The sequence below is a fragment of the Cyprinus carpio genome, chromosome A9 (genome assembly GCF_018340385.1).
Source record: "Cyprinus carpio isolate SPL01 chromosome A9, ASM1834038v1, whole genome shotgun sequence".
In the NCBI taxonomy this organism is placed as follows: Eukaryota; Metazoa; Chordata; class Actinopteri; order Cypriniformes; family Cyprinidae; genus Cyprinus; species Cyprinus carpio.
This window is the reverse complement of record NC_056580.1, coordinates 9,888,540-9,914,960: the sequence shown is the minus strand read 5'-3', so window position 1 is coordinate 9,914,960 and position 26,421 is coordinate 9,888,540. Positions and strand designations below refer to the sequence as shown.

The following is a 26,421-nucleotide window of genomic DNA, read 5'->3' as shown; positions in this document are numbered from 1 at the left end:
GAAAGAAAAAAGGTGTTCTGAAAGAGATTCCACAATTAGAAAAGGTTGTAGCGCCAAACAATTTAATTTAACAATTTAATTAAATTAAATTAATTAAATGTTAATGGACAAATGCAGATCTGTTTTTGAAAGAGATTCCAGCAACATTGTTCCTCCGTCTCATTATTGTTATATCTGTAGTGTGGACTTCCTACTGTACTCATAGAATTAGAATGATTATTAGTTAGGCTATTATTATAGTTATTGCTAAAGTTAAGATAACATAACTTTATCCAGGTGATAGTGACACCATTATGTGGGCAAAGCACCAGTTTCTCCACTGACAGGCATTCTTGAGCCCACGCAGTGAAGATTTTCAGTCGGGAAATACATCAAACTGGTTATCTAACCATTGAACGGGGTATTTTTTAAATTAATTGGCTGAGGTTACACCAACTGTTTCCAGCACATTCTGTCTATAATTAACTGAGGAAGTCACCACTTTGACGTTTAAAATGTATGAGAAAGATTGTGGGCTTGTCTTAGTCATTTTGAGAAGAGCAAAGAACAGAAACACCTCTCAAAACACAGAAACATGAAAATGGAGGGATTAATGGTCCAACAATCAGGAAGAGAGCGAGGTGAAGAAAAGCGTGATCTAAGTGATTGAGTGAATGAATCAGGTGAGAACAAACTAGATGAGATCAGGCTTGATTTCTGAATACAGGTCAATTTGTTTCCTGTTTCTTTGGATTTTTGAGTGAATGAAGAAACAGAGGCACTGACTCTTTTGCAATCAACTCACAAATTCCCTTACAAATAGCATCAGCCTTGATGAAAGAGCAAGGTGTGATGAAAGCTTGCTCAGTTTAGATGCAGAAAGTCATGCACTCCAAAATAAGATGTAAAATTAGTAGTTTTATTATTACTTTTTAATTGATTGTTTTATGGATCATTGTGTTGTTTGGTGTGTTGTTTGTCAAATACTGTCTTAGGTTTTTCACAGGCCCAGCCATGACCCTCGGGACGTTTTGGGTGAACCTGTATCATAAGACGCCTGGCAGTTAGCCTGACCACAGGAAGTAAAAAGCACAACAGCCTTCAGCCACTCCAGAAATGTGGGTCAACCTCAAGGGACAAAGGGAATATTGTATTCCTGAAGGGCCTAATAGAGGGAAATGAAACTATGCCAGAAATCTCTTTCCCAAGCTCTAATTCGTTCTTGCTTTCTGGCCATTCCTCTGCTCTCTGCACAATATGTTTGGGTCAAGAGTGGGTATGGCAGAGAATCTCAGCCAGAAGGGAAGCAGCTGCTCCGGTGTTTGCAAGCACCATAAGATTGATATGAGGACAGGAAATGGAATTTATACTGGCCAGATGCAACTGTTAACAGGGCTGAGCCAGGCATCTTAATATCTGCCTGTGACCTTCATGGGGAATACATTTTCAGGGCTGTGGTATCAGTGATATTGTCATCAGCACTGGTTTACACTCCTGTGAGCCTTACATCGGCTCGCTATCGGTCCAATGGCATGACCGTGTGTCCTCCATATCTCCAGGACTTTTTGGGTCTGATTCCAGAGGAAGGAGAAACGTGCACCAAGAAAGAAATGCTGTGGTTAATATTTAGACAAAGTATGTCCCACAATTTTATCTTCTATTCATTTTGAAAAAAAAAAAAAAAGGCAATAACTACACTGGAAATTCAGGAAAGGTTAATATTAACAACACAAATGCATTATTTGATTAAAAAAAAAGACATTATCACTAACCTGCCTACCTTTCAACAGACCAAAACTCATATATATTACAAAAATTATAAAAAAATTGTAATATATATATTCATCACTATGTCCTGACATACACAGTTATTTATAATTTCTATCATAATTTTTAAAAAATGTATAAGGTTTCACAGATGACTGTCAACACAATGAGATATCTGTAAATTACTTTTTCTGTAAATATTTTTTTTCTGTCATAATGTCATGTTATCCCTATCAGAAAAATTGTAAAGGAATATTTTAAGATATAATTTTTTAGATAACATTCCTCATATTAAATATGTCCGGTTATCAGTTAGCGACACCATAATCCAAAATAGATCCTGCATATAATATATGTGTGATATTCAAAATACAATTATTTTGTCAACCTCATATGCCGTCGACACCATCAAATTTTCTATCTGACTGTGGTGACAATTCAAAAAGATGGGACTGAAAATCAGTCTGTGAGCATGTTGTAGTCTCAATTCATTGTTTCACTGAAGTAAATACTAGATTTATAAATATATGACACATTATTTTGTCATGGGAACAGGCACAAAAAACAAACAAACACCTATCTTGTGACAAAATGGAAGAAGAGGGAGGTTTCACCCAAAAATGAGTGAATAACTCTGTACAAAATGAACCGATTGAAAATAATTCCTTATGCACATAATCTGTTATATTGTCAGTTTTGTAGGCTGTTTTGTCACCATACTCAAGAATCAGTGTCTAGTCAATGTGACTCAAGCTTTTGAAAGCGTATGTATTTACTGAAATCTCTCAAAAGACAAATGCAAGGTTTTAAACACCAGTAAGTATAGTACAAAAGCACTGCTGGAGACACTGAACATTCAGCTCAGAGCCGTGGAAAAGTTAAAATGAGACTTTATGCTGCTGTTAAACTATAAAGCTCAAACAGAGGGATGAGAGGAAACAACTCCAGACTGTCTGTCACAATTGTCATAAATCAGATTCCCAGCATGCATTCACACATAGACAAAAAGAAGAGAACATTCATATGCTTGCTTCCAATTTAAACATTTCCGCAGGCACATTTTAACAGTTCTTCACAAAAGTTCCCTTTTGCACTGTTCGAGAAGATAAAAATCTCCAAACCAAAGAACTGCTTGGGTTGCAAATAATTCAACCAGAGAATTTCTGATATTGAATTACGAGAAGAGAGAGACAGACTGTGAGAGGGAAGAGGAGAGATGAACAGAACGTAATAAAAACAAAGCTTTAGTCTAATAACGTCTCTAACATTACACATAAGCCTAATCACCTATCCTTTTTGCTTTATCAAATTGAATTAATATCAGATTAATGACTTGTGTTAAAGAAATGATCCATAAGCCTCTGAACGTGTGGCACAAATGACAGCACAATAATTTGATCACAGTGTGTCAGAGTCATTCAGAATATCTATGGGAGATGCTTATTCACCAACAAAACAAGCACCTCGGCCCCTCTCTCCCTCTCTTTTCTGTCAGCCATGACAGTGCGTGCAGCCACACAAAATGAAAATGTATAATTACTATGGCCTCAAATGCTAATTAAAACTTTGGCTAATAATAATTTTCAATAATTACACATCCCAAATGTATTCTGGAAGAGACAAACGTCTAGGTAATTATTGCAGCATACTTTCTGCCTCTGAGAGAAATGAGCCACATACAAAAATAAAGGAAACGTATAATAAAACACATAAAAACCTTGAGAGCATAAGTAGAAGGAAAAGGATTCTGTTAAAAAGAAATATAAAAAAAGAGAATTAGTGGGGATGAAAACAGATGAATAAGAGAAAACAATATCATTGTAAATCAACTAGAAAAGCAAATCAAGTAGAAAGCACACAAAAACTGATAGCAAAAATACACAGACACACAACACAATCAAACACATCGTACAGCCAATCAATGACCAAAAAAATAAAATAAAAAAAATTCTAAGTCAAATTTTAGTAATTTCCTCCAGGAGACAGAAGACTACAACATCTATTTGGGGAACAAGTCAATTTAAAATGCTCTGGTTACTTGCGTAACCTCGGCTTCCTGAGGTAAGGGACTGAGCATTGTGTTAACATGCTATGGGGAAACTCATATTTACTCTGTTACAGAAGCCTGATTTGTTCACGTTTGTGCAGCTGCACAAACCAATGGTGCTCAATGGCTGCAGAAATCTCACCAATAGAAATCCCACTGGACCAAGCCCAGGAGGAGGCCATTCCTCTGGTAGAGTGGGTCCTCACACATATAGGGTACTGCAAGCCTGCTGAGCCATACGCCAAGGCTATAGCATCCATTATCCATTGTCCCTGGGCAGAGTGGGTTGGGACCCTGCTCACCACCTTCAACGGGGAGAGCCAGAAGTGATAACTTGACCTCTGAATGGAGTGGAGAGCACTTTCGGCACATAGCCATGTCTTAGTTTGAGGAAGACTCTAAAGTTGTTAGGCCCAATCACGAGGCAGGAAGCACTGACTGACAGTGCTTGCAAGTCACCCACTCGCTTGACCGATGCTAAAGCCAAAAGAGGAGCGGTCTTAAGTGACATGGGCAGCAGATTGGACAAATTTTTTAACTCATTTAAGGGCAAAAAGGTGTCTTGTAAACAGGGCTCTAGCTTCTAAAATGGTATTCGTCACACTCGTGGGAAGCTGCAAAGGCTCCTCTCGAGGGGCCAAATATAAAAGCACCTTAGCTCTGGCTGGCGGTGCCAAATCATGCCCTTCGCTTGCAAGAGAATGTCTCGCCAAGGGGCTGCTGATAGCAGCTGGATCAACTTGGGCAACCAAGTCTGATTCCTCCAGAGTGGGGCCACCAGGAGGACTGAGCATCTGACTTCCCTGACCTGTCCGATGACCTGAGGGAGCAGGGAAATAGGAGGGAAAGCATACAGGCGAGTGCCTGGACATTCGTGGGCCAGAGCATCTTGCTGTCTCGAGAAATAAAATGGGCAGTGAGAGTTGTCATCTGAGGGAAAGAGGTCCACCTCTGCCCTCCAAAGACAGACCAAATCATTTGAAATGTTTGACGATATAGTCTTCATTCTCCTGGAGATACGTTGTCTCTGGACAGCATGTCTTCCCCTTAGTGAGAGGAGTTTGCTTTGTGCCCATAACAGCAGGCATCAAGCCAACCTGTAAAGGGAGCAAAATCTGAGACTGCCTTGATGTAGGCTACCACTGTCATGTGTCAGACCAGGATGTGGTTCCCTTTTTAAGACTGGCAGGAAGGTTTCCAGGGCCAGAAAAACATCCATCAATTTGAGGCAGTTGATGTACAAGCACTGTTTCAGGTTTAACCAGGGGCCAATCATCGAGGTAGTTCATAATGCGGATTCCCATCTGTCTCAGAATGCCAGTCCCTCGAATGCAAATCTCAAGAATGGACTGTGATGAGTTGGGGGTTTTGGGGGGGGGGGGCTTTCTGAATGTAAAATTACGTGTCTTTCAGATCCACTGACAGAAACCAGTCTTCAGGACATATGTGCGTGAGGATCTGCTTCTAAGTAAACATCATGAACGGCCTTCTCATAAGATTGAAAATGGGTCTGAGCCTGCCATCTTTCTTGGAAATGAGGAAGTAGCGGCTATAAAAGCCTGGTTCGCTGCTCGCTAGAGGAACCATGTCCATGGCTCCTTTCACAAGCAGTGTCTGTACTTCGGACCAGAGAATGTGAGCTTCGTTATCCCTTACCAAAGTTTGGATAATACAGCTGAAGCGAGGTGGCCTGCGAGCGAACTGTAGTAAGTAGTGTCATTCTATGATGACTAGAACCAACATCCAGGACAGCTTTCCAAGCCTGTAACCGGTTGGCAAGTGTTTCCAGTTTTACCAAAGGCAGTTCACTGCACCGGGATGGGGGAACAGACATTATTGCTAATGAGGAGAGGAGAATTGCTCTTTTGAGTATGTGGGTTCGCTATCACAGTGGTAGTTTTCTTGGGTGCGCACTAAACTAGAAGGAAAGGCCCAGTTTGAATAGAGCTTCCATCGCTAGGTGTTCAACAGAGGTATGGAGAGCTACAGTAGTATGAGCTTTCTTTGAGGGAGTTTTGGCCTCTGCGAGAACTGACCCTCACTTATTCCTCTTCCGCATGCAGATCAGGATGGATTCTGAGGCTCAGATTCCAGTGTCACTCTGGGGCGGGGAGGGAGTTTTGGTCTGGATGGATTCTGAGGCTCAGATTCCAGTGTCACTCTGGGGCGGGGACTGTGAAGCTGCTGGGGCGGCAGGGTCTTGAGGGCATGCTGCTGCACTGAAGAACTTACGCAAGTGGAGTGACGTGAGGTCTTCTGTTCAACTGTAAAACGCTGTAACCACTGTTTGCCAAAGCTGATGTAGTCCTGCAACGTTTGGATGAATGCACTGCATGGGCTTTTAACCCCAGGGCCGATGGAGCAACGACTGCCTCTTCCAAAGGGGGGTGGCTTGTTATAGCCTTTTTCTTCAGCACCGTCAACAGTGGTGAGAGAGTTGAAGTAGAGGGATTAACAAAGGCTGAGTAGGGGGCACGCCACATCCTGGCGAGCTCTTCATGAACTGCCGGCAGGAACAGAGCAGACTGATGGTGGGAGGATCGCTGATGGCATCCCTTCAAGTACCACTCGTTGAGAAGGCCATGGGCGGACTCTTCATGGAAGAAGGTGATCCTTGAGCAGAGAAGGACGAGAGTCATGCTCTCGCAATGAGAGTACGTTGTCTCAGTGAGCGCCGCCCCCAGACAGGCTACACACTCACTGTGCCCCTCTGCATCGTGCAGGGGTTCCCTGCACAAGCCACACTCGCAGCGCGACATATGAACCAACGTCGCTGGAAATTTGCTCTGAAACTACGGCGACGAGCAGCAGACTGAGCAAAGCTTTTTCTTTTTCTCTTGGTTTCTTGATTGCAGAGACAGCGAAGAGATGATCTCATCACTGAAGGAGAAACATTCTGATGAAATTGCATTCTGAGCCAACTTAAACAGCGGTCTGCTCCTCCCCTTCTGGCGGGCTAGAGTGCCATTGGTTTGTGCAGCTACACAAATGTGAACGATTTAGGCTTCATTAACCGAGTAAACAGGAGTTTCCCCATATCATCTTAGTGCAACGGGAGAGAATTTTTGTTGTATGAAAACAAGCAGCATAAACATTGTGATAACTCTTATTGTGTTCCGAAAGATTTATCTTTCATTGAATTTTATGTGTTTTGATGTCTTGTGTTTTTTATTGAATTGGGTTTGATTGACATTGGGAGGATGTTTATTTCATTTTATGACAGAAACTAAATTGTTTTAGACATTGTTTTTTTTTTTTTTTTTTTTAAACCAACAACTTATAAGGGAGACAAATACTTATTCAGTTTTTAAAATACATCTCTCTGAAGATGTAACTGCCCATAACCAACAGTGAGATTTTTAAAGTGAAACTGTCCAATTTTTATTGAAATACTTTTGCCTAATAATGTTAATATGTAATCTATTATTTTATTATATTACTACAAGATTATATACAGCACAAGTCAACTGTTTGTTAATTTTCCTGAAAAGTGAAAATAATGTGGCACTTTGGTTGTTTTAGTGGCCTGAGTTGTCAATTTATTGCTCAGCTAATGGTGTGAATTTGAGGTGAAGTGATCTGTTTGCTGAACAATAGCAGAAAGGGGGTATGTTTGAAGAAAACAGCTTGAAAACAATCAGAATTTTGTAAAGTAATTTGGCGCCGCTAGTCGTCTGAAATGACACATCTTTCGACAAATGCCTTTACATACACTACTGTCTCTTTCCCTCCCAGCATTCTTCTTCTGAACAGTGCTCTAATTAATCCTGAACAGATAATGTGGTGTGTGGCCTTTGTAATTATCACATGAAACTCTTCATTCTCCAGTAGCCCAAATTTCATCTCAAATGTAAAAATTGGACCATAATCACAGATGCATATCACCCCTTCATCTTAATTGATAATTACTGCAGTGTTAATTTGTAGCCATCTATTACCACACACGCAGGTAGAGTGTTTATCAGAGGGCTGGGAGATAAAATAGAAATGTACTAGAAGACTTTTCGTCTAGTGCAGTGATTCTCCTGCATGAAAACTCAGCTAAAGGGATGTTTCAAATTTTTTAAATGACAAATAGTGACTAATTGTTTCAAATGCATATTTATTGAAAATGTGTTATATAAAAGACAACATTTTGTACATAGTATTAATGTATGCAGTGATACTAGGTGCACAGATCTTTCCGTTTTGTAAAAAACTACATATGTTTCACATGATTATCACATACTACAATCAATAATACTTTTATTTATCATTTTACCTGAACTCTGAATGCAAAGAGTCTTTCGTACCAAAATACATGTGAAAAAATTAAACATGAATGTAATATTATCAGAAAAGTAAAAAATCTTAAAACAAATGAGAGGCAGCTCATTCATAGGAGTAGATTCAGGTGGGAATGCTGTAAGCCAAGAAAGATGAGCGATTCTCATCCTTCCTTCCTCTGTGTCAGAGGTTCTTTAGGCTCTCCTTTCCTCTTCCAGAAAAACAGCCTTTTTTGTCATCTCCCTCTGTTTACATAACTTCACATACAGGACAATTGTACTGTGGTATTTTTACAAAATATTCAAGACTAAGATTTTCAGTACGAAATTGTTGTACTTTTTTGTTATACATGACCAAATAAGATGTTTAATTTAATTTAATTTAAGATGTTTGCAGAATGAAACAATGTTGATTTGAATCTCGTATAGTGGCTTAATATCCTTCCATTATAGAAATGTTAAATTTAAAAAGAGTATATGGAGTGCTCTAACATATTTCACATAAACAAAAGCAGACACACGTACACCCATACCAGAGTTTCAAATGATCACTGTAAAGATTGCACAATAATGTGCTAATAAAAGTGGTGCTGGAATGTGATTATGGATCTGAGGGCCAACATTAATCTTACAGACACACAAATATATGGACGGACTGTCTGAGTGTGACTGAATTACATATGGATCATTGTACCTGCAAACGCTGTGCCGGGACTCTAAGATGTAGCTTTGGCTATCAAGATGGGATAGTATAGAGCAAATTGTTAGTAAAAAACAGGTAAACACCTGTCCATAACTGTAGGCACCTTGGTGCTTGCTCTAGAAACATCATACGCAGGGTGAAAAACAAATGTTGAGGTTAAACAGCCGCCGTCATCGGACTCTTCTGTCTTGGGTCTGAGTGACGCACCTCTCCATATGCATAACGTTCTGGGCTGGTGTTGCGGTAGCCGCCACGGTTCATGGTGTCAAAGCACGGGCCTTGGAGGGGTATGGTGGGAGAAGGGGGCACATCCTGTCGAAGTGGGCCTCTCTGCTGTGGAGGAGGGTGATGGAATCCTGAGTCATTCTGCCGGGGGTCCACAGGGCGAGGGTAGTTATTTCTGGGAGGGTAGCTGGGCTGGTAACCGGACTGTGGGTTTGGGTAGGGTGCTGGGTCCCTGTGTCCAGCCCACGGCTGCATGGAATACTCATTAGGTTCGACTGGCTCTCTTCTGCAAGAAAGGAAAGATAAAGGAAAGATAGGATCTGAAAATAGATGGTCTGAAAGCAGATGGTCAAATAGTTAACCCTCTGGAGTCGATTAACGAGTATACGCATTTTGAGGCATTTTCTCCTGATAACCCCGAAATTAACTTAAATTACACTTTCAGTTTTGATCGTACAGATAAGAGCAATACATAAATCAAATCTGTAAAGGGTCTACTTTTATTTGTATCCACACATAATAACAACAAAACTAACTAGTCTAACTAGTTAGACTTTTTCCAAACTAAAACTCCTGACTAAATGTATAATCAGGTGAAACATTATGAAGTTTCATTTACATCATCTCAATGTTTCACAAGGCCAGGATGTGTTTTTTTTTTTTTTTTAATGTTCTATAACATAGACAGCAATACGATATAAAAGTAATATGAATTATAATGTTGCTAGCTTAATGTCAAGAATGATTAGACAAAACTTTACTGAGATAGGCATGACTTTACCATAATCAAGTATAATTTTATTTGGAGAAAAAAAAATATTTATGAAACTGATTGGTTTCAAAACCAAGAGAGCTGCTCAAATAGACAACATTTGAGACCTATATAGCCTACATTTACTATAGTCTTCAGTGTCACATCAGAAATCCTTCAGAAATCCTTCTAAAATGCTGATTTGCTGCTCAAGAAATATTTCTTACTATTATCACTAATGAAAACAGTTGATTAATATTGCTTAATTAAAATACTGAAGCAGTGAAATTGTTTCCCCCAAGATGCTTTGATGAAAAGAAAAAAAAAGAATGAAAAACAAAGCATTTATTTGAAACCAAAATCTTAACATATTGTCTTTACTGTCATTTTTTATCAACTTAATTAATCCTTGCTGAATAAAACTATTAATTTATGTAAAAAATGTTTTATACTTCATATATACTGTAATACATAATAATTATATTAAGTATTATTATTATTATTATTACGTAAATATATAATAATAAAATTACATTTTATTCAGTATTGATAGTATTAATAAAAAATAGTTAATGTCTGTCTTACGTGAATGTCTCATATGAAGATTACTGTATGTGTTAAGGAAGTGAGTCATTGTTCCCCAAGTTGTTACCAATGAAGAGTGCTTTAAATTATTCACTTGGGGGTCTCTTTCAGTTGAGATGCTACCTTAGAAACTAGCTACCTCTGTATAAAGTAGACCAAGAGTGAGTTCACTAGAGAAGCGTAAGGAATTAGGTCTGTATATTGTACACTAAAATGCTGTAGGGATCAGGAGCCTGAGGACCAACAGATAACAGAATACAGTAAACCCCTAATCTGACCGGTGCCATTTTATGGAGAGTGAGAGGAAGGGAGGGAGGGTGAGCGTGAGTCCTGGTATCATGATCCTGTGTTACATGTGCTGAGGCAAGCGTGAGATACCAAGGACCTGCAACGTAAACATTTTAACACGTCTCAAGCACATACAAAGTCTGGGACAGGGACTGACATGCGGTCAGGGTCCCTGGAGACGGTAGACAGTTGGCCATCTCTGGTTTCCTCACGCTGGCTGATTAGGGTATAATCTCCGCTGTAAGGTCAGACACCACACGCTAATTCGGCATGGATCCCCTTTCATAGCACAGTTTGCATTTTTCCGGAACCTGCGCTGCTGTGATCTGAATGCAGAGTTCCAGAGGCTTTAGCCAGCAGTTATATTACACCTCAGCTGAAAGACTACCAGAAAGAGGTTAATGAGAATGAGAGCGAAGACAAAACCGGACAGAGTGCAGTATGATCATTCGCTTTGGCTAGACTGCCGAATCAGCTGTCTTCCTTCCCCTCCTTCTCATTCCGGTCATAGCTCAGGCTAGTATCAATGACAGCCTCGGCATGCCACATGTCTTAAGGAGCCTGGATCGTTGCGTTTGACTTTCCAGACCATCTCCATTAACTTATTTACGTGTACGACGTGTCTGCGAACAAGCTTCCCGTCTGATGGCAGTATCAGTTAGCTGCTTTAATGCAAGACGGTCTGTGTATGTGTTTCACACATATCTCATTACTCCCACTGAATGTGGAAAACATCAGTCTGAAGGCCCTCGACGGAAAGCACACTCTTTCACTGTGGTCTCGTTCCCCTTAAGGGAGGGATTCCTTAAGACCTGGAGGGCAAGAAAACAGGCATTCCAAAAATCATCAGCATCCTCTTAATCTCTCCAAAGCTGTGACCACCCATCCAGCGGGGCAACCGGGCATCTGGACGCACACACTCCCTTCCTGACCATCTCAATCAGTCATTCGAAATATCATTGGCTATGACATCACAACCTCAACAGTCCCAGATAAGCAGTGTGTTGTACAGTGTGTGTGTTTGCAAAGTGAAGGCCAAAATCATCATTACTGTTGGAGTTCATCAGCTTTGCGGTGGCTGCCTGCACCTGATTCTGCTAGCTTATTACAGACTTCACCACAAGCCCAGAACATTAACAATTAATCTTTCCTGTTCTCAAAGCAATAGTCCTCCAACAGGCTAATACAAAACACAAAGCGCTTACACTTCTGCTCTGGTTGAATCTTTTCTTGATGTTGAGTCTTACAGTTTCGCCTACAGGGTTGGTAGGAAACAGGAGGGTGGAGAATGTTCCACTGTGAAAACAGTCAACAGCTGGGTAAACCAGAGAAAGCAACAGGACTAGCACTTTCCATGAACAGGATACAAAATAACGCCCAAAAGACTTAAAAAAAAAATATTCGTGTTAACCTCAGGAGGACAACCTAAATTTTATAGGTTTTTTTTTATTATTCCATATCTGTAGGTTCTGCCATTTTTAGCAACCTTAAAATGTTAATTATCATGATTATTTTTTATAGAAATTAACATTTAACAACTACAGTAAAATAAACTAGGTGTGTTCAAAATGTAGGACATTTCTGGTCAAATTAAAATCAGTTCTGTAGAATCGTTTTGAGATTTTTTTTAAAGTATTTAATTTTAGATAAACATTAGATAAACAACAAAATAAAATAAAATGTGTTTTAAATGTGTGACATTTTTGGAAAATTTTAATTAGTTAATATTATGTTAAGACATATAGATATCTTAATAAATATAGAATTGAAAAAATATATATTAGGACCACTTTGATTTTATTTGACCACTTTAACAGTCAAGATGGTTAAGACAGTGCAGTAATGTTTTTAAAAGACAATTTACTTGTTTGAAACTAGGACAACAAAGTGCATTGCATTCCTGTATGTGTCAGCAGTGTTCTACTGAACCCCTCTTATCACTTTCGACCCCTCATGCCCTCCCTAAAAAGAAAAAGAAAAGAAAAAAAAGGAGAAAAGCTGGGAAACCAGGAAGTGGCAGAATGCTATTTAGAACAGACATGCAGTTTGAGGATCAGTGATCAAGATAAGAACTTTAGAAACATTAGGCCCATTCTTTTCTAAGTATCTCATGGCAGTGAATTTAGTATTCAGTCCGTGAAATCCTGATTTTTCAAACTAAATGTGCTATAGTGGTATGTGGTCCACTGGGACACATTTCCCTCCTGGTTTTAAGACTCTGTGCAACTGCCTTTGGGGCTTGGTTGGGAATTACAAGACATTCCTGATGTACAGTTATTTAAATGGTTTTGTGGGCTCAACAGCTGGAAGCAGCTGTTTAAGCGCCCATGGACCTCAGTCAGGGTAGATGGCATATTTAATCACTTGAATGAAATGAGGCCATGAGGGATAGAAGAACAGGCTTTTCAATGGGATGCACTGTGTTGCGCAGATTGATCAGCTGACAGATAAAATAATAATTGATTCCAAATCCAGTGGAAAAAACAAACAAACAAAAAAACAAAATGCAGAATGCGTAAAAAATATTCCATCCACCCTGACTAAGCTCCACAGAAAAAAAAGACAAGCCATTAGACAAGCTACCACATGCAGTACCTACAAACATTTTGAGCTTTACAAAGTCATACAGAATGATTACGGTATAAATGATTGTGGCATTATTCCCTTTTGATAGCCACGTGGATAAACAGTGCAGACTAAATTAGTCCCATGAGAAACTCCAGCAACGCAAATAGCAAAAAACGAAATTATCCTCTTTCACCGAATGAACAATGAAAGAAGGTATATTAAAAATCTGCCTCCAGTTCTCCATCATGCAGTGAGCAGATGCAGACAAAATGATATTCTGGGCTGTTTTACCATTACTTTCAAACGGTGATCACAGCCATAAGCCAGTGTGTTATACATGGAGACATCTTCACTTTCTCAGGCTTTTCATAACAGCCAAATTCCAAAGTGAGTAAGAGACTGCTGTCTTCATTTGGGCTTCCTAATCAGGTTAAGCACTTATGCAACTCAAGGTAACAAAGTTTCCCTCTTAAAATGAGATTTCATTACCAACTCAATGACTCTTTAATGACAGAGAAACCAAAACAAAAGAGCAATATAGGTAAAGTGAGAAATAATGAAAGATAAATGCTTCGGTCGTCCATCACCAAAGAGAGAAGAGGGAAAAAACAGAAGGTGGCAGCTGTTCGCTCCTCAAACCTTCATCTTGGAACATCAACTCCAGTGTCTGATTGGTGAATGTTGTCTGGTGAACGTCTGTTATCTCGTTTTTGGTGTTGTCAGTGAGGACCGTCATGTTCTGCTGTCTGTAAAGCTTTTCGCTTGAGGAGTTTGTAGCTGACAATCATTTTTTGACACGTAAACGTTCAAACCAGAGTCTACTAGCTATCCTAGACAGAAACTGCTCTGAAATAAGTGTCATGTTTTGGAGATTACATCAGAGCTCCCATAGTGCACCTGGCTGAAAAAGTAACACCGTGGACCATCTGAAGGCCGGGCTGTTTATTCAGCTGCCCTAGGGAACCACGCACCTTACCCTCACACACACAGACACATACACAAACACACGGCCTACTGACCCCTGGCCGTCATATAACACCGGGTAGGATCCCACCGAGACGACAAATCCAGGCAGGATTATTTGGTTAGCATTCCAGCCTTATATTGGGAGCAGAGAAACTGAACAAAACATTCAGCTCTCATAACAAACCTAGTTAACAAGATAGGTGTCTATCCATCAGAAATGTTATTGTATGACCCAAAATGTAATTATACAAATTAGGATTGGTATTAGACTTGGAACTCTGATTATTTTGCCACATCTAACTGCATTTCATCCTTAAATCGACTGCTTTAATATCGGTGGTAACTGAAGCTTCGCATTGCAGATGGTTTTGACAAAAGGGAAGTGAAAATGAGCAACTGAACTTGCTCTTTCACAACACTCAGCCTTCAGAGTGTGAAATGAATAGGTGTCTGTGTGTATGTGTGAGAACTGTATGAAATGTATGTGATGGGTGCTACACGTCTTCAAAGATGAGTCAGGCGGTTAAGTGGTCTCATTCTCGTGAAGTCTAAAATAGATCTGTGGATTTTTTTTTTTGCGGATGCTGAATCTCAGGCTGAGAAAGCCCAAGTACGAATAATACCTCCTTGAAATGGTGCCAAATGCCCAGCTATTCCAAAACCTTGAAGCAAATTCTGAGCGTTGAATGAGTAATGATTGACCACATTTGCTGCAGCAAGTGAAACCATTAAAAAATTTCCGCCTGCTTCATTTAATCATTAGCCTAATATTCTCCATCTGCTACCTGCTTGGTGTGGTAATGGACGCCGGGGTTGAATGGTGCTAAATGAGGTTTGCTCTGTAGAAGTCACGCTTGCGTGCTTGTCCTGCTATTGGACGGGAAACGGTCTGGGCAGAAGCTCGCAGTTCGCAGCTTGTCGGACACCTATGAGCTCACCTGCAGGAGGCTCTGAACAGCAATCAGCCATCATGTCTTTTTGACACCAGTGACAATTTACAAACCTGACGCGCCTCACAGGAGGGCTCAAATTTCACAATTTCAGAAGGAGTGGAAAATGAAAACCAGAGAAGGAAAGAATAAGGAGGGAAAAAAAGTGAGAAATCGGAGGACAGGGTTTTGAGTGAACCTCTAGCGCAGATGGTGGGTGTTGGTTGCCAGGGCAACATTGAACAGGCAGAACAATGAAAATATGGCATTATTTTCAGAGCACTCATCAAATGTAACCTTCTTCCCTCATCACAAGCTCTTTTCTGGCATTTGCGGTGTTGAAACTGACAGCTCGCTGGCTAATCTAAAAGATACGGGAACAATTTACTGACATTTGTACAAACGGCTTCAACAGAGTCTTTTAAGCTCTCCTAAGGTTCGACAACAATTGATTTTACACTCATTTAGACTGCAAAGATACAGGGTTTCTAACACAGAACGTTCTTGATAAGGCGGAATAAACAATAAAACCATTGTGACCGGTCTTAAGAATTCTGGGAAGGCCCACTAGCAGAAAAACCAAAGAGTGGGGGACTACAGGGATCTTTTGCGATATTTAGCAACGTGTTTCTTGGTTTCTAAAGAAAGGAATTGGTTAGTCTTAAAGTGAAGGATAGGATGAGGAAGAATGAGTGATTGTGATTGATTTGTGTACTAAAGAACAGGTCCAAATAATAACTCTTGACCAGAGTTCATCGAAATGGGCCACCATCTGTGCATTCATCACCCAGTTATCACTAAATGGTCTAATGAAAGCCCTAACACGATGAATCACAACTTTGACTTGCCCAGTTAATCCAATAATCTGGAGGCAGGTGGCGAACGGCCCTTCTGATTGGCTGACACCGAACTGAGCACACTGGGTAATAAGTGGGTGTATCAAAGCACTAATGGTTATAATTAGACACACATGGAAAAGCTGCATGCATTCAAGACCAGGCCAACGTTCAGTCGACTGCAAAACCAGTGACCTCAGCGTGGGCCCGACACAGATTTGAAACTCTTCCAGTTCGGAATGGTGTAATAATGAAAGCGAGAGTCTGCCACGGGCGTTTTTGGCCCACGTTTGGTCCCCTTTATGTGTCAGCACAAAAAACACATTGTACCCTAATGAATCTAGAGACTAACAGAGGTGAGGAGCGTTATTTAGAAGGGAAATGGCTTTGAATGTAGACCCTGGGGTAGTTGATACTAAAATCTGTTGCGACAAGCCTTTTTGAAATCTTAGTTCACCCCTGTAATGATGCTGCAGGGAAAGTGATAAATACTTTATAAGTGTTTTAGTGCTTTATTTCAATTCAATGAGTGCTACACCAACAGAATGCCTCGCCAACACTTTTAAAAGTTCAACACTTTCAAGTTTTAGATTTCTTAGTGTGTCTCATTTGTTATCAGTTATCCGTTTATAGTCATCTGCAATCATGTGATGACAGATCCACACTTACGTGTGCCAAACTCATAAACCATGACCCTCACACCAGCACCAGTGCTGTTTGCACAGACCGGAGAGGGCAAACAGGCTGTGGACTTTACGAGCCAACATTCACGCCTGTGCGCTTGCCTGTTTGTTTGCGCTGGCCATCATGGTCGGTCAAGCTCAGCAAACACGAAAAGACGTGATTGAGAACCATAGAAACAACAGAGGAGAAAAAGACAGACAGAAAGAGGCAGCCGTAACTTTAGGCGGCTCCAGAAATGCGCTCAGTGATCGGGTTACAGAGCTGCGACCTCATGGCCATCTCCCCGAGAGGATCAGGTGAATTCCCAGGATAGGAGGGCCTCAGAAGGCAGACTCTCCAGATTTAATTATACGCTTTAAAGAGGATTATTTAGCTCTGCATGAGAGAGACAGATGACTACCTGCTCTCCCTCTCTCTTCCTTTCCATCTTCCCCTTTTCTAGCTCTCCATCTTTTCTCTTTTTGTCACAAAGAATGTGGGATAAATGAGTGGACGTTCTTACCTGGGCAGGGAGGCATACTGTCGCTCGATGTCCTCATAGCGGGGTGTCATTATGGGGTCAGGGTTTCTCATTGGCATCTGGTAAAGGGCAAGAAGAGAGCAGAGTGAAAAAGAGCCGAGGCGGTTTACATGACACATCATATAATACTGGACAGCAATACAGCTATTGCAGTATACACACTATGTGTGTGGCAGGGTCAACAGGGCAGCATACACACAAAGCATGTTGTACATAAACAACTGTGCAAAAAAATAATTCAACGTGAGCATTTAAGGCTATTACATACTGTACAAAACCAAATCCTTTTTAAATAACTGACCATCATTTAAAAATCCTACAATGAACAGTGATCTTATATTTTAAATTATGTAATTTATATTTTAAAACATTATACATGTTTCCTTATGTGGCCTTTTGCTCACCAAATCTGCATACATTTGATTAGAAATGCAGTATAAACTGCAATGTTGTGAAGTATTATTACAATTCAAAAAGACTGTATTCTATTACATTTATATAACGTATTTTAGAATATATTTAATATATATTTTATATCTATTCCTGTGATGCAAAACTGAATTTTCAGCATCATTACTCCAGTTTCCAGTGTCACATTAGAAATCATTCTAATACGCTGATTTTCATATTATTATCAATGTTAAGGCTCCTTAATATTATAATTGCGCCTTAATATTTTCATGGAAACAGCAATGCATTTTATTAATAATTTAAATATTTAATATAATAATTTCATTATTTTAATTTCATTTATTTTAAAATAATTATTCAATAATATTTGTTTAACATAACAACATTTAGTTTTAATAAAAATAAATAAATAATAAATAATAAAAAAAAATAACATTATAGTAGCTACAGACATTCAACATCACACACCTTCATAAAGGTAAACACCGATATCTGTCATTTACAGGTCACTATGGTGTCTGAAGAGTCACTAAACCAATAATTAGATAGATGCAATAGAACATAATGAAACACTATATTCTAATTTCAGTTGTGCCCCCCAGATTTAAAATACCATTTTTGCAATGACCCCTAGATAATTTCTCAACTTGGCTCGAGGACACCTACTCCACCTTGGCAGACACCCCTATCGGTCTTGTCACATTACTGTAGAGTTCATTGTGAAACATGAATTAACGTGAGCAAATGCCACATTTTAGACCGGCTTTGGCCCTGTCACTCGCTCTCTCCACATTCATCATAGAGTCACCTTCCACCTGAAATACCTGCTGTGCCGTGTAATCAAGCCTTGAAAGGTAGTGTGAGTTGCTCACAAAGGCTGCTTATTGGGGGATTTAGCACTGGGAGTCTTGGGGAGGGGGTAAAAAGCCAGATCCCAGATTACATTTCCTAAAACAGGATGGAGTCTATCAGTACTCCAACCCTCCTGGACTAAGCCTGACTCAAGCCCAAGGAAGAGCTAGATTAACTGTGGGCATTACATTAGCAAGATGAGCAATCTCTTAAAAGACAGGCTAAACCTCCCCTCATTCAGCATGCAGATTTGGGAGCATCTCATGTTTCCTTCCTCTAAAGACCGGCGCTTTCAATAGGATTTAGTCACACCGTATGCAGTCACACAGTTTAGAGCCCGTAAAAAACATTCAAAAGCATAGACTTCATTTTGGTTAGACTTCCCCCATTTGTCTCGGAGCCTTCTTGTCCCTGTCCACCGAAAAAAAAAGCAAAAAAGATGACAGCGGATTGGGACTGTGCGAATTGTACCCTGACACATATAGGCAACTTAATAATTGATAAATACTGACATATCATCCATGAGGAAATATTCCAGTAGATTTAGCAGGGTCTCTGACGGATGAAAGATTCGAGCCATTATGGGAAAACTGGCTGCTTTTCCAAGGGGCAATTAGTGTGTGAAATTGTGTCATCTGTCTCAATGAGCTGATTTTAAATACACAGGTTGCTGTGCTATCACCTCTCTCTCCACCGTCCTCATATAGGCTGCTGTCCTGCTGTGTGTATTTTAGACATTTTTTTTCTTATTATTAAAAAAAAAAAAAAAAACCCTGAAATGTCTTCGGGGCTTCAATATATACAGTATGATGAAAGGACGGGCGCATATTACCTGGGAAAAAAAGGCTAGTTGAGCGAGGGGTCAGAGAGGAAGTGCTTCTGAACGAAAGAAGAAATGTCCTCGGTTTCAATCTTCCTCGCTCTATCTTTGCCTCCCCTTCACCAAGATGCAATGAACTCCATGAGTAACAGAAGTGGGCGTCTTTGAATGTTGATGATGGTGAAATTCAGAACGGTGAAGATAACCATCATATGCCTGGGAGGTTAAAGAGGAGAACTTATCTTCAAATGGAGCAGATATCACTATCTGACACAGTAAGACCTCAGTGTTTCAAAACTCAATATTTGGTATAGAACAATTTAAAGGATCCTTCCCCAACAGAGATCGATATCTGTCTGGATCTGCCCCGCTGTAATGACGGCAGTGATTTGCTTCATTATTTGGCTGTGCCCTCGCATTCACACCATGTTGCTAACTGTGTCCACACTCTGCCCTCTCACCATCTGTGCTTTCAACTCTGACAGAAGCTGCCAATCCATGTGACCGAAAACCAGCCAATCAGAGGAAGCGGAAAAACTGAGGAGCATAAAACGGACTCTCTGTAACTATGAAAACTTATAACAGTGCATATGAGGATAAAACCACCTTTCCAGCAGAGACCTAGCCTGTGGCTAGAAAGGAGACAACAAGATTAATGATGACTTCCCTCATTAAGGGCTGATCAGATATAGAAGTTGTGTGGCACAGCAGTTAAGGCTTCTAACCGGAAGGTTGCTGATTCGATTGGAGCAAGAAGTGAGTCATCACCACTGTGCCCGAAGAGGTCTATAATACCTGGAGTGAGATCTCCGTTAGCATTCCCATTCATCTCAATGACACTGGCTCGGCTGGAAGCATGTGATTTGAAAAATCTGCCATCTTTGAGCCAATCATCTGGGCCAATGTCTTGTGATTAATCAAGCAGTAACTGATTAGCTCAAGGTACTATGAGATGTGGACAGTCTCACAGTGGATGCTTTTTGAATGCTCACACTGGTAAAACATTTGCTTAGAACAGAGAGCAGCAGTCAGGTTCCGCAAGTAAAAATACCTTTCATTTTCTTTCTCCATGTAGGGGTACTGGACTTTTTGATGATAACTTTAAAACTTTTAAAGACAGACCTGCTTGTGAAGTACCAGGTTGTTAATCGATGGAATATGCTTTTGTTGAAGCCATCAATGCACAGTTTTTAAAACTTATTCTTTAAATAATTCTGTTTAACAGCTGAATTTATAGTGAAACTACATTATACATGATTATGAAATCAACACTGATCAGAAATCACAGCACATAGCACTAATTACACACGGTGTATGCACATTTTTGCTGTAAACAAAATGAGGTATATTGTTTTTTATATACCACAATCAACAACTTTAAATCAGTATATTTCTTAGTATATTTATATTTCTACATTGTTTTTTATTTTGATGTCATTCACAATGCTTCTTGGAATTGTAGATCTTTGCCACATTAAAGCAGTTGACTATACAGACTTGTACCTTTGTCTTTTTGTCCCGTTTTCAAATAAAAATTTGTAATGATGTGATTCACCTCATAGATGGTTGGTTTGGTTCATGGTTTAGAACTCTTCTCTAATGGAAACATACTTCTGGAACCAAGGCCACTAAAAAGTGGGCCGGCACTATTGCACTCTATAATGAAATATCAAACAATATAGCAACTATTAGCATTAGCAATTAACACTGTTGCTTTTGGTGGGAAAACAAAACAGAACAATGCCTCTCATTAGAAAAAAAAAGAGATGCTAACAACAACAACAACAAAAAAGTTAATGACAGCATACTAACTAGTCAAACATTGACCACTTGAGTTAGCACCCTATAGTAAATCCAGATAACCCTAGGATGCTTCCTGGAATAAGTTCATATGAAAATCTAGGGTGAAATTACATCAGATTTGCGCCGTGGTGGTGTGGGAAATGTGTAATGTTTTGATTCTATTCAGAACAGCCTAAAAGTATATCATGCAGACATGTTTTAAATTTGATACACCTTATATTCTGCTGTGTTAAAGACCTAGCGAGCTGCATCAGAACCTACATAGGCAGCTACCTTTTAAGGCATCATCCCTAACTATCATGAAATCATGAAAAGTGACAGATTTGGAAAGCTGGTACAAAGGCAACTCTCACACGTTCACATTAGCACAGTTGACTTTGGCAAAGCTTAATGTTAGCATGTTGCTAACCTACTGCAATTGCACAGTATACACAAATATTAGGTGAGATAGTCCATTTTAGATTAGATAAGAGATTTTTTTTACTGGTGCTTTGAATAAAAGTATATTAATTATCTACATTCAACTTTGTCTGCCATTTTAGATTTTTACTGAAGTAAAACACTGGTTGGTATACAACACCATAACAAAAAATCAAATACAAAAACAAGAACCCTTTCTGACATCTGAATGTACAAGTAGGTGTGTATGACTAAGTTAATTGTGATCATGTGTGTGTGTAGGCACAGAGGTCAGTATTTGTGTGGGGGTTGTGGTGTTTTTGCTCAGGGGGCACCGCAGGTCTCTCTGGAGAGTGTGTATTCCATCCCTCTGCTCTGAGCTGCACAGGGCTCATGACATATGTTAAAATGCAGAGATGAAATCAGTTTGATTTTAAATTGCACTGCAGGCTAGGTAAACCAAGTGAATGGTGAAGAGGGGAGAGGTGGAGTATGGTGTGCTGGAAGGGCAGTGTGGGGTGTGCTGACTCACACCCTCAAATAGACAGCACCCTGGCCTCATTAGAGTCACCTCACCTGCAGCCGCCACTAAAAAAATCTCTTGATCTGACCATGCAAACTTTCACCCACAACATTTATCAAGAGTTTGCTCAAGCCGGCCAGACTCGCAGGGCTGAAAATGGCACTTGTTAAATATAAAATGAGTTTATTCATGAAGAAACCTTTAGCGGTCCAGATTAATCTGTTCTTTTCACACACTCTAAGTGATGTTGAACAATATGCTTTTCTTTCTTTTCTTTTAAAATTTGGTTAGGTTTTCGCTGATTATAAAATGACAGCAATAAATTATATATATATATGTATACACAAACACACACATACACACACACACACACATCAGTGCAGCAATAATTAAAAATGGCCAAACTGTCCCTACAATATTTGAAATTCTTGCACTGCTCTGTTGAAATCCATTACGCAGTGCTCGTTATTAGGATGCCGAAAAATTTTAAAAGTTATATTTTCAGCCTGGTCTGCCTCTCCGGGGTAACAGCACTCGTTAATGTCAAAATTACTGAGATGTAGAAATCAAATCAAATTCGGCACGGTTTACAGTTCACAGAAGAAGCGCCATATATATATATATATATATATATATATATATATATAATATATATCATATATATATATATACTAATATAATAGAAATAAATATATAGATATAAGTTTTTTTTTTTTTAAGGGTTTTGTACAGTTTCGGGACTGATGTATGAAAGAGATTTGTTTAACATATCACTAATGGAATGCAAAACTTTGAAGCTCAATATCTCGAAAACTGCTCAGAATGCAACCTTATAATTCCAAGGTGATGATATAACATATATATAAAACGTTTATTGTTCTTTTCTTCATGAAAATTTTCTCTATCCTTCATGATCTAATTTGTCATTTTTTCTAAAATGTAGCAAAAAAAGAAAGGCAATGACTTCACAAATAAATATGCAAACTTTGCTTGCAATCAATGTCTATTTAAACAAACATTCGGAAGATCACGCATTATCCTGCATTCCCTACCAGCATCATCCAGCACAACAAAACAAAGTCCAAAAGTAAGTCCAAGCCTCTATCACTTGTACAGTTAGCTTTAGTAATCCTTGTCAAAATCCTCTATTTTTTATTTTTTTTCTCACCTTAAACAGAGACATCAAAAAGTGCGCGGTGAAAGTGAAGTCCATGACAGTAAAGAAATAGGGCCCTGTAAACTGTTCAAGAATTGGCCCCTTGCATACTCTACCGGGGGTGACCGATTTGGCAGCAATACACACAGTGGGTCCTGACTGACATGGACACGCTGGTTGATTGTGTGTCAGAGTTAAGCTTCGTAATGAAGGCCATGGGACGGCATGGTGGGAGAGCAGTGCCGATGCTGTATACCTCCATCCCACCTCTGTCCCTGCCTCCTTCAGAGCTAAATGGCCTACAGAAAGCCATTTCACGCATGCCTAGCAGAGCGAGGAGAGATGAGACAGAGGGAGAGATGAGAGGGTAATTTCAGGCAGAATAGACTGGACACAGCCAGTCGTATAACAAGTTCCTCCCCAGCCCTTCATGCCGGTGCAACAATCCATGAGGCCATCAGCACAATTACCTGGACCACCCGTTTGCACCGTGCTGAAACTTATTTTGATGTATTCATCCCTGATGCAAGCCCAAAATGGCGCCAAGGCCAGTGCATGTAAAGTAAACGTGAAATGACATCCGAAACCCATTTTCTTCCATAATGAAATATTTCAGAGAAGAAGAAGAATATTCAAAAAGAAAATAAATAGAGGACCAACCTTAATTTCAGGAATTATTTCAAATGTTCTTTTCTCTTTGGAGTGTTACAAGCTCTTGGTGCATAAAGAAGATATATTTCAGTTAATAACTCAACATTGTTTTGCTTAATGTATTATTTTTGGTTAATGTATTAATTTAAAAGTTCAACTCTCAAGAGCATCTCCACATAATTCCAAATTATTCAGATAATTATTTTTCTGTTTATTGCTGTATTATATTAATTTTAGCATTACATTTATTGCAGAAGCAACTGTTAGCAAGACTTCAGAAAAGTTGTGTTGCCTAAACTGACACCTATATTGCCTTTTTTTTAAGGATTTTCATTAACCAATATCCTGGGGTTTTATAAAAATTTAACTAAAATGAAAGGTTTGTTAAGAGAGTGAAACAATGTATTAAAATTATGATTAACTCTGTTTTTTTATTTTTTGGAACAACATGCACAATACTGTTCACTTTTTATTTGAATGAGTAAATGGATTAGTTTTTATTTTTTAATTTTTATGTTGACTTCAATATGATCCCTATGACAGTACAGTATAGGTGATTTCAGAAAACAGCAAGTGTTCTTGACTCTATGGGTTAGAGAACAGGTTTGAAAACTGTACGCTAAGAGTGAGGGTAAGAGAATGATGCTGATGTTTTGTGACAGGACATATTGTAATCTAAGGACGCGCAGTTCTGTCATGTGGAAAGACTGGAGGAATATTAATATCTGCATTGATAAATAGGTCCCATTACTCCATCCATGTTCAGCACTCATAAAACACAGTCCCCCCCCCAAGCGACGGGTAACAATAAAGAAGTCTGCGCAAAAAAAATCTACGCTGCAGACAGCTAATAACATCCAGCTCTTTTGCAAAATTTGTTAAGATCTGGCTTTTCCACTATTGCCAAACGACAGGCTGCAGTGAAAAAATGAAAAAAGCCAGAGAGTTTTGGTGCTACTTTTTCCAGCTGACTCAAGAGTTTCGTCATCCATCAGCACCCTGTGCACAAGCACGTATCTCTGCCCCTCATTACTTACGCTAAGACATCTGATCACTTCCTCCAACGGACATGAATAACCAGACAATGTCACCTTCTAATCGAAGGGCATTCATTATTCTTCTGAGCTGCTGGTTCAACTATGAAATACTGACAGTGCTCCAAACAGGCAGGTCACTTCCTCTCTGGGAGTACGGGAGCGAGAGCAGTGCGTGTATAAGCGAGATGAGCAGGGAAGGATAGTTTCCCCTCTGTGATTGTACATGAGAACAGAGTCAGATCTGGCATAATGATGCAAGCATAACCAAAGCACTCACTGGAACAAGCTGGTTCCCATGGGAAGTGGTAGAGCTTGCCTTCAGTGATAGCAAGTGAGAAAGCCTGGGTTAGGTGCAAATTACAGAAAACAACAACAACAACAACAAAAAACCTAATCAATGGGAAACTACCTTAAATTGCTTGATATTTTTTATTGAGCTTAAAATAAAAATAATGAAAAATTTTCATAGTTTACTCATCCTCATGTTGCTGAAAAGAAATGTAAAATTAATTTCATTATTGGTTGAACTAACCCTTTAAATTATATTACCAAAACAAGAGAGAATAAATAATGCTATATTTTCTAAAGGCTTGTTTGTAAGTCATATTTGTAATGAAAGTCCTGCAGGGGTCCACGAACAGATATATAAAACATACTGTTTTACTTAAAAATAATACTTATATAAAATATATTTGTCATTAATGTGCCAAATGTAAATTTTCAAAGCAAGTCCCTATCATGAATATTTTTTTATATATATAATACAGAAATTAATACTTTTAGGACACATTAAATTAATATGATTAAGTAAAAGGATTTCTATCTCAAAATCTTTTTACATTTATCAATTAATCCTGAAATCCTGATCATGTGACACTGAAGACTGAAGTAATGACTGCTGCCATCAGAAAAATAAATTAAAATGTAAAAAATATTAAATAGAAAAGAGTTATTTGAAAGAGTAATAATATATCCACAATATTACAGTTTTTTTAGGTCTGATCCAATAAATGGAGCCTTGATGAGCATCCCAGACTTCTTCCAACAACATAAAAAACATCTTACCAACTAAACTTTTTGAATAGTTTTGTAAATTTATATGCAAATTTAAAAGGAAGAATAATGACAAATCAAGGTAATACTGGGTCACTGGGTCTGTAAAAGTTGAAAACTCCATAACTCGTTTGGCTTGAAAAAAAGTGTAATCTCGAACACCAATCTCCTTCCACACACACACACCTACACCCGTATGTGTGAACAGTCCTCATTTACATATACACATACTCCAACGCAACCACCCACATCTGAAAAGCCAAAACCACAGGCCCTCTTCTGACTGTTAATTGAGTTTAGCCAAAGTGCTGCCATTGCACAAGTGATGTGAGTTATAGATTATAAGAACCTCTCACACGGCCATCGATTAAACACAGGGGAAGCAGCCCAGCACAGGGCCAGAGAGAGCTGATGTGAGCTGAACACTACTTTGAGGATCTCTGCCATTTAATTAAGAGGAGGAGAAGGTCAAGGGGCAGCTGTGCAGCTATAGCACTTAATGCAGGGAGGAGAATGTTTAAAAGGCCTGTTTATGAATTAAAAAAAGAAAACAGAAAGGTTACGCTGAGCTAAGCTGTACTTCAGACAACAACTTTCCTCAGT

The 26,421-nt window shown here is 39.2% G+C and overlaps 1 protein-coding gene across 1 annotated transcript; it reads right to left on the bottom strand.

Annotated features, from left to right (window-relative positions):
- Nucleotides 1-7,884: 7,884 nt before the first annotated feature.
- LOC109058415 (partitioning defective 3 homolog B-like) lies at nt 7,885-19,319 on the bottom strand. Its single transcript, XM_019075601.2, has 3 exons — nt 19,209-19,319; nt 17,096-17,172; nt 7,885-9,272 (listed from the first exon to the last, which is right to left on the bottom strand). The coding sequence occupies exons 2-3, from the start codon at nt 17,170-17,172 to the stop codon at nt 8,918-8,920; spliced, it is 432 nt and encodes a 143-aa protein (XP_018931146.1). The 5' UTR covers nt 19,209-19,319; the 3' UTR covers nt 7,885-8,917.
- Between the last annotated feature and the right edge of the window lie 7,102 nt (nt 19,320-26,421).

Coding starts and splice junctions, on each gene's coding strand:
- LOC109058415 (XM_019075601.2), bottom strand. CDS start 17,172: ATGCCAATGAGAAACCCTGACCCCATAATGACACCCCGCTATGAGGAC. Junction 9,273..17,095: donor CAGTATGCCTCCCTGCCCAG/GTAAGAACGTCC, acceptor CCTTTCTTGCAG/AAGAGAGCCAGTCGAACCTA.